Here is a 16,362-nt window from a genome sequence, read left to right on the forward strand (position 1 = left end):
TTCACCACTCTCTGTGTGAAAAAAGTTCTTCTCATCTCGGTTTTAAAGGATTTCCCCCTTATCCTTAAGCTGTGACCCCTTGTCCTGGACTTCCCCAACATCGGGAGCAATCTTCCTGCATCTAGCCTGTCCAACCCCTTAAGAATTTTGTAAGTTTCTATAAGATCCCCTCTCAATCTCCTAAATTCTAGAGAGTATAAACCAAGTCTATCCAGTCTTTCTTCATAAGACAGTCCTGACATCCCAGGAATCAGTCTGGTGAACCTTCTCTGCACTCCCTCTATGGCAATAATGTCCTTCCTCAGATTTGGAGACCAAAACTGTACGCAATACTCCAGGTGTGGTCTCACCAAGACCCTGTACAACTGCAGTAGAACCTCCCTGCTCCTATACTCAAATCCTTTTGCTATGAAAGCTAACATACCATTCGCTTTCTTCACTGCCTGCTGCACCTGCATGCCTACTTTCAATGACTGGTGTACCATGACACCCAGGTCTCGCTGCATCTCCCCTTTTCCTAGTCGGCCACCATTTAGATAGGTGACGTTTCACAGAGTACTGGAGTAACTCAGCGGGTCAGGCCAAGGTCCTTCTACAGATTGATTGCAGTGGGGGAGGGGAGGAGGGGCAGAAAGCGTGAAGAGAGGAGTGGCAGGACCAAGCCTGGGGAGTGAGAGGTGGATAGAGGTGAGGGGGGAGGGAGTTGATGGCCACACGGTTGGACAAAGGCCAGCGATAAAAAGGTGAAAGGTGTGAGAGAGGTGTGAATAGTGAAGCCAGAGGAGGGAATATGGGGGGGAGGAGGGGAAGGTGGGAAGAGGAGGAGGAGAGGAGGGGGAAAAGGGGGGGAGGGGAGGGGGGAGAAAGGGGAAGGGGGGGAGGGGGGTGGGTGAAGGGGGGGAAGAGGGGGGGTGGAGGAGGGGAAGGGGAAGGAGGGAAGGTGGGAATCATAGAAACATAGAAAATAGGTGCAGGAGTAGGCCATTCGGCCCTTCGAGCCAGCACCGCCATTCGATATGATCATGGCTGATCATCCAACTCAGTATCCTGTACCTGCCTTCTCTCCATACCCCTGATCCCTTTAGCCACAAGGGCCACATCTAACTCCCTCTTAAATATAGCCAATGAACTGGCCTCAACTACCTTCTGTGGCAGATAATTCCACAGATTCACCACTCTCTGTGTGAAAGAGGGAGGAGGGGAAGGAGGGAAGAGGGGGGAGGGGAAGGAGGGAAGATGGGAAGAGGGGGGAGGGGAAGGAGGGGAGGTGGGAAGAGGGGGGAGGGGAAGGAGGGGAAGAGGGGGGAGGGGAAGAACTTTTATTGTTGCTTAGTGTGAATCATTGCTTTGAGGAAGTCCTCGTGCTTTGATGCCACCGTGTTTTGCCTGGCTGTCTTGTTTACTTCCGCAAACCTGTTCTTGTGGTTTCCGCAGATCTCAAGCGAGTTATAAATGACATTGAAAGAAACCTGAACTCCAACCTGAAGGTCCAATTTCCAGATACCCTTCAGAACGTGGACACCTTTGTTAACTCCCCAGAGATAGCGGAAGTCTCCGCTCAGGTGAAGCAGTACGACTACTACAGGTGCGTCAACAGGAGAGGGATTCTTCTCCGGGAGATTTTCCCCTCCTCCTTCAGTAATGTGTTTGACTTCAGGCACAAAAGGTCGGACAGGCTTGGATAGTTTTCTCTGGATCGCTGGAGGATGAGGAGAGGAATGTTTAAGAAATAACTGCAGATGCTGGAAAATTGAAGGTAGACAAAAATGCTGGAGAAACTCAGCGGGTGCAGCAGCATCTATGGAGCGAAGGAAATAGGCAACGTTTCGGGCCGAAACCCGGAAGGGTTTCGGCCCGAAACGTTGCCTATTTCCTTCAGTCTGAAGAAGGGTTTCAGCCCGAAATGCCACCTATTTTACATTTTTAATGCCTTCCTATTTTAAATGGTATTTTTGTTTCGACCTGCGTTTTGGATGAAAAGCACTTTGGGTTGAATTTAATTGCATGAAAAGTGCTAGACAAATACAGTTATTGCTAATCTTACAATGCTGAGAACTATATTCTGTTTCTTCCTCTTTGCTCTGCCTATTGTCCTTGAGTTTCACTTCATTATAACTAGTTATAGTATCCTAATCTGTTTGCGTACAGTTTTGGTCTGTATTGCGTACAGTTTTGGTCTCCAAATCTGAGGAAGGACATTATTGCCATAGAGGGAGTGCAGAGAAGGTTCACCAGACTGATTCCTGGGATGTCAGGACTGTCTTATGAAGAAAGACTGGATAGACTTGGTTTATACTCTCTAGAATTTAGGAGATTGAGAGGGGACCTTATAGAAACTTACAAAATTCTTAAGGGGTTGGACAGGCTAGATGCAGGAAGATTGCTCCCGATGTTGGGGAAGTCCAGGACAAGGGGATACAGCTTAAGGATAAGGGGGAAATCCTTTAAAACCGAGATGAGAAAAACTTTTTTCACACAGAGAGTGGTGAATCTCTGGAACTCTGCCACAGAGGATAGTTGAGGCCAGTTCATTGGTTATATTTAAGAGGGCATTAGATGTGGCCCTTGTGGCTAAGGGGATCAGAGGGTATGGAGAGAAGGCAGGTACGGGATACTGAGTTGGATGATCAGCCATGATCATATTGAATGGCGGTGCAGGCTCGAAGGGTCGAATGGCCTACTCCTGCACCTAATTTCTATGTTTCTATGTTTCTATGTTTGCATGCCATACAAAATAAAACTGTTCCTTGTACAATAGACAATAGACAATACAATACAATACAATACAATTCAATTTATTGTCATTTGGACCCCTTGAGGTCCAAACGAAATGCCGTTTCTGCAGCCATACATTACAAACAAATAGACCCAAGACACAACATAATTTACATAAACATCCATCACATTGCTGTGATGGAAGGCCAAAAAAACTTATCTCTCCACTGCACTCTCCCCCCCCCCCGATGTCAGAGTCAAAGTCAAAGCCCCCGGCGGGTGATGGCGATTGTCCCGCGGCCATTTAAGCCACGCCGGGTGATGCAAGGCCGCACACCGGGTTCTTGATGTTAGAGCCCCCGGCGTGCGCTCGCAAACTCCCGCGGCCATTCCAAGCCGCGCGGGGCGGTGATGTAAGGCCCCGCTCCAGGAGCTCTTCAACCCCGCAACTCGGGCGGGAGAAGTCGCCGTTGCGGGAGCCCTGAAAAGCGGTCTCCCTCCAGGGACCCGCGGGCTCCCGGTGCTGTCCGCCAAACCCGCAGTTGCAGCCACCGAATCTCCGGGGGTCGGGTCGCAGCAGCGTCCACCACAGCTCCACCCGCTCTGGACTCGGCCAGCTCCGCGACGGTGAGGTGAGTAGTTGGCACCAGAGTCCCCGGTCTTCCTGTTGGAGGCCGCTCCTCGTTGCAGCCCCAACGACAACGGAGACCCGACAAAGAAAAGGTCGGGTCTCCCGTGCAGGGAGAGATTTAAAAGTTACCCACACCCCCCCCCACACCACCCCCACCCCCCAACACACATACCCCAACAAAAATAACAAAAACTACATAAAAACATAAGACATAAAATAATAAAAACGCAGACGGACTGCAGAGGCCGCTGCTGACGAAAGTCGCGCCGCCCACCGAAGACAATAGGTGCAGGAGTAGAGGCCATACGGCCCTTCGAGCCAGCACCACCATTCAATGTGATCGTGGCTGATCATCCACAATCAGTACCCCGTTCCTGCCTTCTCCCCATATCCCCTGACTCCGCTATCTTTAAGAGCCCTATCTAGCTCTCTCTTGAAAGCATCCAGAGAACCTGCCTCCACCGCCCTCTGAGGCAGAGATTTCCACAGATTCACAACCCTCTGTGTGAAAAATGTTTTCCTCATCTCCGTTCTAAATGGTTTACCCATTATTCTTAAACTGTGGCCCCTGGTTCTGGACTCCCCCAACATCGGGAATAATAAATATACATCTAAACCGTGTCAATATTTATCTCACACCATTTAGATTGAATAGTGGGTTTGGTCAAGTAATGGTGCTTGTGGAGTTTGCTGCTATGCATTCACATCAGCGAGTAGGCTGTAGATAGGCACAAAATGCTGGAGTAACTCAGCGGGTGAGACAGCATCTCTGGAGAGGAGGAATAGGTGATGTTTCGGGTCGAGACCCTTCAATCTCTCCAGAGATGCTGCCTCACCCGCTGAGTTACTCCAGCATTTTGTGTCTACCTTCGATTTAAACCAGCATCTGCAGTTCTTTCCTACACACTCTAGGCTGTAAGTATTGGGAGAGTGTCCGGAGATTGTAAAAATCACCATGGGTGGTGCAGCGGTTGAGTTGCGGCCTTAAGGGGCTGTCCCACTGCGGTGACCTAATTGGCGAGTTTAGAAGAGTTTGCCCTCGACTCAAACTCGCAGCATGGTCGACACCAGGTCCTGGGAGGTCTTTGTAACTCTCCTTCATGCTCGAGAGTGGTCCCCGCGTACTCGAGGCCCCAGCTAGGTCGCGGCATATTTTTCAACATGACGAAAAATGCCCGCGAATGAATAAAGGTCGCCATGGAAAAAATCGATACTTTTTTTACTCGTAGGTTTAGTTGTAGTAGGTCGGCATGTTAGTCGTAGGTAATCGAGGGTAGTCGTAGCTAGTCTTCATCATAGTCGAAGGGAGGTTGAAGGAGGTCTTCTTCACTCTCCACAATTCGGTGTCCAATTTTCCCGAAGTTAGTTGTAGCTAGTTGAAGCTGGTCTTCAACATAGTTGAAGCTGGTCTTCAACATCGTTGAAGGAGGTCTTCAACATGACACTTTTTCAAACTCTCCTAAACTCTTCTAAACTCGTCAATTAGGTTGCCGCAGTGGGACAGCCCCTTTACAGCGCTTGCAGCGCCAGAGACCCGGGTTCAATCCCGACCTCGGGTGCTGCCTGTACGGAGTTTGCACGTTCTCCCCGTGACCTGCGTGTGTTTTCTCCGAGATCTTTGGTTTCCTCCCACACTCCAAAGACGTGCAGGTTTGTAGGTTAATTGGCTTGGTGTAAGTGTAAATTGTCCCTAGTGTGTGTGGTGCTTGTGTTACTGTGCGGGGATCGCCAGAATGTTTCCACGCTGTATCTCTAAACTCAAAATAAACTAAATGCAAATCTTTCTTTTGCTGCAGGTGGGTCGTCAGCATCGTCCTCTGTTGCATCATTCTCTTAATCATCGCATGCAATGCAATGGGGCTGGGCCTGGGAACTGCAGGAATCGCAACCAGGGAGGACGCCTACGGGAGCAATGCATGTTCACAGTCCGGAGCTAACTTCCTGATGGCGTAAGTTTGTGTCGGGAGAGGTGACGAACACTCACAGCAGCCACTGGCACAATTGCAGTGACCAGGGCGTGTGTGGATTCAGTCAGTTTCAGTTTAGTTTATTGTCACGTGTACCGAGGTACAGTGAATTGCCTTTTGTTCCCAGCTAACCAGTCAGCAGAAAGACTGGGCACCGCATTATAGGAAAGATATCGTCAAGCTTGAACGGGTTCAGGGAAGATTTACGAGGATGTTGCCAGGACTAGAGGGTGTGAGCTACAGGGAGAGGTTGAGCAGGCTGGGTCTGTATTCCATGGAGCGCAGGATGATGAGGGGTGATCTTATAGAGGTGTATAAAATCATGAGAGGAATAGATCGGGTAGATGCACAGAGTCACTTGCCCAGAGTAGGGGAATCGAGGACCAGAGGACAGGTTCAAGGTGAAGGGGAAAAGATTTAATAGGAATCTGAGGGGTAACTTTTTCACAAAGAGGGTGGTGGGTGTATGGAACAAGCTGCCAGAGGAGGTAGTTGAGGCTGGGACTATCCCAACGTTTAAGAAACAGTTAGACAGGTACATGGATAGGACAGGTTTGGAGGGATATGGAATTACTGAGAACAGGTGAATAACAGTTAGCATGGATTTAGTGGGCTGAAGGGCCTCTTTCCCCATTGTATGACTGTTAAACCCAGTTCCGCTCATGCACCGAGCGTGTATCGACAGAGTGGATGTGGACAGCATGTTTCCACCAGTGGGAGGGTCTAGGACTAGAGGGCACAGCCTCAGAATTAAAGGATGTTCCTTTAGGAAGAAGATGAGGAGGAATTTCTTTAGTCAGAGGGTGGTGAATCTGTGGAATTCTTTGCAACTGGTGGAGGCTAAGTCAATGGACATATTTAAGGCAGAGATAGATAGATTCTTGATTAGTGCGGGTGTCAGGGGTTATGGGGAGAAGGCAGGAGAGAGAGATAGATCAGCCGAGATTGAATGGCGGAGTTCTTGATGGGCTGAATGGCCTAATTCTGCTCCTATCACCTTATGATTGTCCAGCTGTGCAGACTGTGACTGTGTTGTTGTCCAACAGGGGCGTGGGATTCAGCTTTATCTTCTCCCCGCTGCTCATTCTCCTGGTGTTTGTCACCTTCTACGTTGGAGGGAACGCTCGGACGTTGGGCTGTAAACCGTGGGAGAGCGGAGAAATCTACCAGGTAGGCGAGACCTCGTCACAGCTGCTCCTAGCGCCCGTGGGTCAAGGTGGAGAGGGTCAAGGTGGAGAGGGTCAAGGGTCAAGGTGGAGAGGGTCAAGGGTCAAGGTGGAGAGGGTCAAGGTGGAGAGGGTCAAGACATCACTCTACAAGTAGCCACCGAGCCACCAGCTGGCTGCATCACCCAACAACCTGTCAAGGGTTTAGCTTTATAAAGGGCCTGTCCCACAACATAGCCACCTTTACAGGCGACTGCTGGCTCCCGTCATAGGTCGCCAACATTTTCAACATGTTGAAAATTCAGCGGCGACCAGAAAGACGCCACGACTCTTTGGAGACCTCTCACAACCATAGGAGAACTCTCACAACCATCGGAGACCTCTCACAACCATCGGAGACCTCTCACAACCATCGGAGACCTCTCACAACCATCGGAGACCTCTCACAACCATCGGAGACCTCTCACAACCATCGGAGACCTCTCACAACCAGCGGAGACCTCTCACAACCATAGGAGACCTCTCACGACCATAGGAGACCTCCCACAACCATAGGAGACCTCTCACAACCATAGGAGACCTCTCACAACCATAGGAGACCTCTCACAATCATAGGAGACCTCTCACAACTATAGGAGACCTCTCACAACCATAGGAGACCTCTCACAACCATAGGAGACCTCCCACAACCATAGGAGACCTCTCACAACCATAGGAGACCTCCCACGACCATAGGAGACCTCTCACAACCATAGGAGACCTCTCACAACCATAGGAGACCTCTCACAACCATAGGAGACCTCTCACAACCATAGGAGACCTCCCACGACCATAGGAGACCTCTCACAACCATAGACCTCTCACAACCACAGGAGACCTCCCACAACCATAGGAGACCTCTCACAACCATAGGAGACCTCTCACAACCATAGGAGACCTCTCACAACCATAGGAGACCTCCCACAACCATTGGTGACCTCTCACAACCATAGGAGACCTCTCACAACCATAGGAGACCTCTCACAACCATAGGAGACCTCCCACGACCATAGGAGACCTCTCACAACCATAGGAGACCTCTCACAACCATAGGAGACCTCCCACAACCATTGGTGACCTCTCACAACCATAGGAGACCTCTCACAACCATTGGAAACCTCTCACAACCATTGGAGACCTCTCACAACCATTGGAGACCTCTCACAACCATAGGAGACCTCTCACAACATGTTGAAAATTTCGGCAACCTATGACGGGTGCGGGCAGTCGCTGGTAAAGGTTGCGTAAGTGGGACAGGCCCTTTACTGTCACATGTACCGAGGTACAGTGAGAAACTTTTGTTTGCTTGCTGTCCAATCAACTCAGAAAATATCATGAATGAAATGGGCCAAATGGGACTCACTTAGATAGGACATCTTGCCCAGCATGGACACGTTGGGCTGAAGGGCCTGTTTCCCCACAGTTTGTATCTATCACTCTAAATTCTCTTCCCAAATACTGTGTATTCTCTTTGTGAGCCTCCACCAGCCTCCTTTTCATCCCCCCCGTGACCACATGGGTTTTCTCTGAGATACAATACACAATAGGTGCAGGAGTAGGCCATTCGGCCCGTCGAGCCAGCACCGCCATTCAATGTGATCACGGCTGATCATTCCCAATCAGTACCCCGTTCCTGCCTACTCCCCATATCCCCTGACTCCGCTATATTTAAGAGCCCTATCTAGCTCTCTCTTGAAAGCATCCAGAGAACCGGCCTCCACCGCCCTCTGAGGCAGAGAATTCCACGGTTTCCTTCCACACTCCAAAGACGTGCAGGTTTGTAGGTTAATTGGCTTGGTGTAAATGCAAGAATTAATAATAATAATGGATGGGATTTATATAGCGCCTTTCTAATACTCAAGGCGCTTTACATCGCATTATTCATTCACTCCTCAGTCACACTCGGTGGTGGTAAGCTACTTCTGTAGCCACAGCTGCCCTGGGGCAGACTGACGGAAGCGTGGCTGCCAATCTGCGCCTACGGCCCCTCCGACCACCACCAATCACTGACACACATTCACACACATTCACACACAGGCAAAGGTGGGTGAAGTGTCTTGCCCAAGGACACAACGACAGTATGCACTCCAAGCGGGATTCGAACCGGCTACCTTCCGATCGCCAGCCGAACACTTAGCCCATTGTGCCATCTGCCTCTAGTGTGTGTAGGGTAGAGATAGTGTGGGGGATTGCAGGTCAGTGTGGACCCAGTGGGCCGAAGGGCCTGTTTCCGTGATCTATCCCTTCTTCTTGCCTGTGGCGTGCTCAGCCTAAAGCTGTAGGACAACTTGTTCTGTTTGATCTTCTGATTGTGCACGCTGGGTTGATTGCATTTGTTGAAACAGGGCGGGCCACGTGAAGGTCTATATAAAACTATAAATCAAGTCGGGCAGCAGCTGAGTGAGGGGATCAGGTTGTCCCAGTGACACTGCCAGGTGTGAACATGTTGTGTTTATCTGCAGGTGATTGATGAGCTGGCTGGACAGAACCTCGTGTACGACCTCTCCAACTTCTTCAACTCGTCAGTCAGCTACTCCTCTCTCTACAGGTCAGTCATCTACGACCTCTGCAGAGTGACAGTGATGGTCAAGCCAGGCTGGAATGTCCCTGGTGTGGGTGGGCTGGTGGGAGTTAGGGAGAGAGGGGGGGGGGGGGGGGGGGGGGGAGGAAGGAGACAGCAATTCTGGATGATCAGCCACGATCATACCATGACCTGGCTCGAAGGGCCGAATGGCCTACTCCTGCACCTGGTTTCTTTGTTTCTGTGTTTAATACATTGTACACACACAGAACTATGGATGCTGGAATCTGGAGCAAAACGCGGTATTGGAGGAACTCAGTCAGGAATGGACTAGATGACATTTCAAGCCGGGACCCATCTTCAGTCTGCTGTAAGGCCCCGAACTGAAACGTCACCTATCCATGTTCTCCACAGATGCTGCCTGACCCACTGAGTTACTCCAGCACTCTGTGAAACGTCACCTATCCATGTTCTCCACAGATGCTAGCTGACCCGCTGAGTTATGGTGCAGCAGCATCTATGGAGCTAAGGAAATAGGCAACGTTTCGGGCCGAAACCCTTCTGGAAATAGGCAAAGTTTCGGGTCGAAACCCGGAAGGGTTTCGGCCCAAAACGTTGCCTATTTCCTTAGCTCCATAGATGCTGCTGTACCCGCTGAGTTACTCCAGCACTCTGTGAAACGTCACCTATTCATGTTCTCCACAGATGCTGCCTGACTCGCTGAGTTACTCCAGCACTCTGTGAAACGTCACCTATCCATGTTCTCCACAGATGCTGCCTGACCCGCTGAGTTAGTCCAGCACTTAATAGGAACCTGAAGGACAAATGTTTCACTCAGTGGGTAGTGAGAATATTGAATGAGAGGCGGTAGACGAGGCGCGTACGATAACATCATTTAAAAGGCACTTGAACAGACATATGGATAGGAGATGGATATGGGCCAAATGCTGGCGTTGTTGATATGGGACGGGGCATCTTGGTCAGCATGGACATTCTTGGCCGAAGGGGCCTACGACTCCATGACTCTATAATCATCACCCATTCTTGTTTCTTCTTTGGTTAGGCATTGTGAAGAAGGCAAGTCACTGCTGCCCCTCCTACCAAACAGCCAGATTGCTGACCTGGAGAAGTTTCTGGACGTGAACACCGTAAGAATCTTCTGATGACCAGTGTCTCGGCTCATCATTCTCTGCATGTTATCTACTTTGGGGCAAAGATGTCAGTCTTACTGTCTCCGACCACATGCTATCTCTGTACCACCCACTCCCCTGACATCAGTCCCCACCTGAAACGTCACCTATCCATGTTCTCCACAGATGCTGCCTGACCCGCTGAGTTACTCCAGCACTCTGTGAAACGTCACCTATCCATGTTCTCCACAGATGCTGCCTGACCCGCTGAGTTACTCCAGCACTCTGTGAAACGTCACCTATCCATGTTCTCCACAGATGCTGCCTGACCCGCTGAGTTATGGTGCAGCAGCATCTATGGAGCTAAGGAAATAGGTAACGTTTCGGGCCGAAATCCTTCTGGAAATAGGCAACGTTTCGGGCCGAAACCCTTACGGGTTTCGACCCAAAACGTTGCCTATTTCCTTAGCGCCATAGATGCTGCCTGACCCGCTGAGTTACTCCAGCACTCTGTGAAACGTCACCTATCCATGTTCTCCACAGATACTGCCTGACCCGCTGAGTTACTCCAGCACTCTGTGAAACGTCACCTATCCATGTTCTCCACAGATGCTGCCTGACCCGCTGAGTTACTCCAGCACTCTGTGAAACGTCACCTATCCATGTTCCCCACAGATGCTGCCTGACCCGCTGAGTTATGGTGCAGCAGCATCTATGGAGCTAAGGAAATAGGTAACGTTTCGGGCCGAAATCCTTCTGGAAATAGGCAACGTTTCGGGCCGAAACCCTTATGGGTTTCGACCCAAAACGTTGCCTATTTCCTTAGCGCCACAGATGCTGCCTGACCCGCTGAGTTACTCCAGCACTCTGTGTGTCTGTCAAGAGCTAGTGAACAATGTAAATTGGGGAGGGGGGAGTGGGGGGGGAGCATTTCCTGAACTGTGAGTTTTGCTGGTGTTTTATTTCCCCGTGAGCAGGGATGGCATCGACAGTGATGGCTGTGTTTCTTTACCCCAGTATTCTGGAGACATTATACAGAACATAAACCAGCTGAATGTGGATTTAAGCAGTGTTGTGTTACTGGACAGCGCCTCCAGGAGAGAGCTGATGGCCTTTGAAAGCAACATCATTGAAGTAGCCAGCTACACCAGTCTCATTGGCACAGTAAGTCCCCACCGTGCCATTCGGTTTCAGGCTGGTCATTCCCATTCAGGTACCGTAATATACGCAGGATTCAATGATTCAGATCAATGAATGAAGAAGGCACGAACCTCTCCCTGTAGCTCGCCCTCCAGTCCTGGCAAAAAACTCGTAAATCTTCTCTGTAGCCTTGTCCAGGACGGAAGGATCAGTCTGAAGAAGGGTTTCGGCCCGAAACGTTGCCTATTTCCTTCGCTCCATAGATGCTGCTGCACCCGCTGAGTTTCTCCAGCACTTTTGTCTACCAAGGAACTGCAGATGCTGGTTTGATCCTAAGATAGACACAAAATGCTGGAGTAACTCAGCGGGACATACAGGCAGCATCTCTGGAGAGAAGAAGGAACGGGCGACGTTTCGAGTCGAGACCCTTCTTCAGACTGAGAGTCACAGGAAAGGGAAACGGGAGATATAGAAGGTGATGTGGAGAGATAAAGAGCAATGGATGAAAGATGTGCAAAAAAGCAACGATGATACAGGAAACGGGCCAATGTTAGGGCAGCCTGTCCCGCTGAGTTACTCCAGCATGTTGTGTCTATCTTCAGTGGATGTCTCTGGGGAAAAAGCAAAGCTTATCTCTGTGACCTTGAGTGTGGCCTCACAATCCACTGGTCACTTTGATTTAGCCCAAGCAGTCTTCGAGATCATCTACTAGTTTTCCTACGCAGGGTTTGAAATGTGCCGTTTCTTGGTCCTCCATAATATTCCAAATGGAATTTAAACTGGAGGTGGTGGAGGGAGGGCTTAAGCCAGAAAGGGTTATTGGGAAGTAAGAGCTACTTTAAATGTAGTTGCATCTGGTTGGGTAACTATAGTAGGGTGAAGACTATTCCGTGCTTTAATTGTGCGGGGGAACAACGAATTGTTGTACACATCTGTCTTTGTAGCTGGGATCACAAATTGGATCGAATGCCCTCGTCTGCTCCTAATTGGTTTGGGTTTGGGTTTGGTGAAGATTTTGTAGTCTATGTTGAGCTGACCATTTAACATTTTGTAAACGGTGATTGAGCTGGCAACATTTTAGCTGATATAGTCTGTTTAACCCTTACATTCCAGGCCAGCATTATGACCCAACCTTTCCTGATCCTCCCGCCTCACTATCTCCACGGACACCTTCACACGAGACCACCAGCTCGTTAATCTTATTGAGCGCAGTGTGCAGCCAGCCCATAGTTCACTCAATAAGATTAAGTTAGGTCATTGCTGCTTTACAGTGTCAGAGACCCGGGTTCGATCTGATAAGTGTGGAATTGATGTAAACATGGATTCACACAGCACAGAGACAGGCCCTTCATCCCAACTTGTCCAAACCAACCAAGATGCCCCACCTCTGCTGGACCAACCAGCCCGTTTCAGCCAATATCTCGCTAAACTATTTGTATCATCTCAAATGAGCCTCGCAAAGTTTGGCCTTCAGGTTGCTATTAAACCTCACCTTAAACCGACAGTATGTGCCCTGGTTCTTGATGCCCCTAATCTGGGTAAAAGACTCAGAGCAGTCACTCGATCTATTCCCTGCATGATCTGATACACCTCTATAAGATCACCTCTCATCCTCCTGCGCTCCAAGGAATAATATCCCAGCCCGCCCCAACCTCTCCCTGTAGCTCACGCCCTCGAGTCCTGGCAACATCCTCGTGAATTTTCCGGGCAGTCCTTCCAGCTTAACCCACCCTTCCTGCAGGACCACGGTCAAACACAAGGCTCCACGTATCGGGCTCACCAACGTCTTGTATAACTGGGACAAAGCCCCCAACACAAAAGTGGGTGCTCGCTGGCCAGCATGGTGGGCTGCCAGACCTCGTTCTAGCTCCACAACCTTACGTGAAGATATTTTGTTTCAAGTCCATTTTTGATTATCCTGTTTCTGTTCTAAAAGCCACATTTTGGTCTTTTACAGGAAAATCTTCAGAATCTGACAGATAATCTCTTGAGTCTGGCTGTCGGCCTGGATACTTTAGCACAAAACCCGGTGAGTGATGGACTCGGCAGTATCTCGAACAATGGCGGGCCCAGGTACTTGAGTGAATGAGTGAATGAGTGAGTGAATGAATGAATGAGTGAATGAGTGAGTGAGTGAGTGAGTGAATGAGTGAGTGAGTGAGTGAATGAAAGAATGAGTGAATGAGTGAGTGAGTGAGTGAGTGAATGAAAGAATGAGTGAGTGAGTGAGTGAGTGAGTGAGTGAATGAGTGAGTGAATGAAAGAATGAGTGATGTGATGTGGTGATGTGAGATGGAGTGATGTGAATGAGTGAGGAGTGAGTGATGAATGAAGAATGATGTGAGTGGTGAATGGAGTGAATGAAAAGATATGAGGGAGTGAGTGAAAAAATGAATCATGTGAGGATGTGAGTGAATGATAGTGAATGAAAAGAAATGAGTGAGTGAGTGAATGAGTGAGTGAGTGAATGAGTGAGTGAATGAGTGAGTGAGTGAATGAGTGAGTGAATGAGTGAGTGAATGAGTGAGTGAGTGAGTGAATGAGTGAGTGAGTGAATGAGTGAGTGAGTGAGTGAATGAGTGAGTGAGTGAGTGAGTGAGTGAGTGAATGAGTGAGTGAATGAAAGAATGAGTGAATGAGTGAGTGAGTGAGTGAGTGAGTGAATGAGGGCTAACGGAATCAAGGGATATGGGGGAGAAAGCAGGTCTCGACTCAAAACGTCACCCATTCCTTCTCTCCAGAGATACTGCCTGTCACGCTGAGTTACTCCAGCATTTTGTGCCAATCTTTGACATGTGGGGAGAAGGCAGGAACGGGGTACTGATTGTGGATGATCAGGCAGGATCATATTGAGTGGCGGTGCTGGCTCGAAGGGCCGAATGGCCTACTCCTGCACCTATTGTCTATTGTCTATTGTTATTCCTTTATCATGTATCTGTACAATGTAAACAGCTCGATTGTAATCATGTGTTGTCTTTCCGCTGACTGGTTAGCACGCAACACAAAAGCTTTTCACTGTATCTAGGCACACGTGACGATGAACTAAACTGAACAAACTAACTATTCATAAGAGGAGAGGAGTGTCCCATCTGTGCCAGTGGGGTCACAGGTTAAGAATAAGGCGTTGGCCTCATTTAGGACAGATGAGGAAGTGAGCAGAGTTGTGAATCTGTGGAATTCTCCGCCACAGACGGCAGTGGAGGCCAATTCACTGGATGTTTTCAAGAGAAAGTTAGATTTAGCTCTTCGGGCTAAGGGAATCAAGGGGAGAAAGCAGGAACGGGGTACTGATTGTGGATGATCAGCCAGGATCATATTGAGTGGCGGTGCTGGCTCGAAGGGCCGAATGGCCTACTCCTGAACCTACTTGCTATGTTTCTATTAATGCTCCATCTGAGGTCTTGCCCAGCACTGAACATTCTTTCTGTTTCTCCCAACAGAGCAACCTGGCAATCGCAGCTGCCTTGACTGGACATGCAGCGAGTCTGCGCCTAATTAACGGAACATCTCTGGAAGTAGTGCGGCAGAACTTGGTGGGTCTTACGTTGGATATTGTCTGTGGGGAAGGTGTGTCTGTGGCACTCCCTCTCTCCACTGCTCCACAACTTTGTGCCATCAGTCGGCAATTCTGTCCCTGTGCTCCCATTACTCCAATTCCCGCTGCATTCATTCCAAGTCATGAGGTCATAACCTCTTGCATTAAAGAACGTTCCTTTAGGAAGGAGATGAGGAGGAATTTCTTTAGCCAGAGGGTGGTGAATCTGTGGGATTCTTTGCCACCGACGGCTGTGGAGGCCAAGTCAGTGGATACTTTAAAAGCAGAGACAGATAGATTCTTGATCAGTACGGGTGTCAGAGGTGATGGGGAGAAGGCAGGAGAATGGGGTTAGGAGGGAGAGATAGGTCAGCCATGATTGAATGGCGGAGTGATGGGCCGAATGGCCTAATTCTGCTCCTTTCACATTCCCTGGAGGGGTAGGAGGCTGAAGGAGTTGCCAGAGGTGTACGCAGTTATGTGGGACATCGATAGATTGGGTAGATAGGGCAAGAGGTTTAGAGGGGAACCTTTCAAATCTGGAACGCACTGGAACCAAGTGTGGGGAACGGGAGCCGGTGAGTGTAGAGGGAGGGTGAGAAATGGGTCCTTCGGTGTGTGAGTGTAAAGAGGGTGTGGGGACTGTGTGGGTGTAAAGGGGGCTCGGTTACTGGGGGAGTTTAAGGGGAGCGCAATAATTGGGGGTGGGGGGGGGGCAGTGACCCAGTTGCTGTACCACTGGGATTTGCAAATGGCCAGGCAGGGATTATCGCCACTTCATTGTGTGTGTGTGTGTGTGTGTGTGTTTGTGAGTGTGTGAGTGTGTGTGTGTGTGCCTGTGTGCGCGTGTGAGTGTGTGAGTGTGTGCGCGCGTGTGCGTGCGTGCGCGCGTGTGCGTGTGCGTGTGAGCGTGTGAGTGTGAGCGTGTGCGTGTGTGTGTGCGCGTGCGTGCGTGTGTGAGCGTGCGTGTGTGCGTGCGTGTGTGAGTGTGTGTGTGTGTGTGAGTGTGAGTTATCTGTCGTGTGGAGATTGTGTACGCAGAGTTAATGCTGACTTTTCTCGCCAGGCACGATTGAACGGGACCTTCCAGGATTTGGCAGCGTTTGCTCCCATTGTCCAGGTAGGTGTTGTATCCAGAGGGGGGGGGGTGGTCTTCCCTGCCGGGGGCCACGTTAGAAGGTCTTTTCCTCTGTGAAGCCTCGCCAACACTGAAGATAGACACAAAATGCTGGAGTGACTCAGCGGGACGGGCATCATCTCTGGAGAGAAGGGATGGGACCCTTCTACAGACTGAAGGGTCTCAACCCAAAACGTCACCCATTCCTTCTCTCCAGAGCTGCTGCAGCCTCCGGATGTTGTGCTTGGTGGCTGAGCCAAACCATGATGGAGAGGACAGACTCTACGATGGCCGTGTAGAATTGGACCATCATTGTCCGTGGCAGATTGTGTTTCCTCAGCTGCCGCAGGAAGTACATCCTCTGTTGGGTCTTTTAGACTGTGGAAACATAGAAACATAGA

The 16,362-nt window shown here is 49.8% G+C and overlaps 1 protein-coding gene across 1 annotated transcript in view; it reads left to right on the plus strand.

Annotated features, from left to right (window-relative positions):
* The window catches only part of prom2 (prominin 2), a 45,528-nt gene that overhangs the window by 16,752 nt on the left and 12,414 nt on the right, over positions 1 to 16,362 (plus strand). The window contains exons 11-19 of the mRNA XM_033013713.1: positions 1,435 to 1,585; positions 5,143 to 5,295; positions 6,360 to 6,483; positions 8,981 to 9,066; positions 10,103 to 10,187; positions 11,187 to 11,333; positions 13,267 to 13,338; positions 14,750 to 14,842; positions 15,911 to 15,964. Coding sequence (XP_032869604.1) covers positions 1,435 to 1,585; positions 5,143 to 5,295; positions 6,360 to 6,483; positions 8,981 to 9,066; positions 10,103 to 10,187; positions 11,187 to 11,333; positions 13,267 to 13,338; positions 14,750 to 14,842; positions 15,911 to 15,964 — 965 coding nt within the window. The remainder of the gene's footprint in view (positions 1 to 1,434; positions 1,586 to 5,142; positions 5,296 to 6,359; positions 6,484 to 8,980; positions 9,067 to 10,102; positions 10,188 to 11,186; positions 11,334 to 13,266; positions 13,339 to 14,749; positions 14,843 to 15,910; positions 15,965 to 16,362) is intronic.

The sequence above is a fragment of the Amblyraja radiata genome, chromosome 39 (assembly GCF_010909765.2).
Source record: "Amblyraja radiata isolate CabotCenter1 chromosome 39, sAmbRad1.1.pri, whole genome shotgun sequence".
NCBI classification, from domain to species: Eukaryota; Metazoa; Chordata; class Chondrichthyes; order Rajiformes; family Rajidae; genus Amblyraja; species Amblyraja radiata.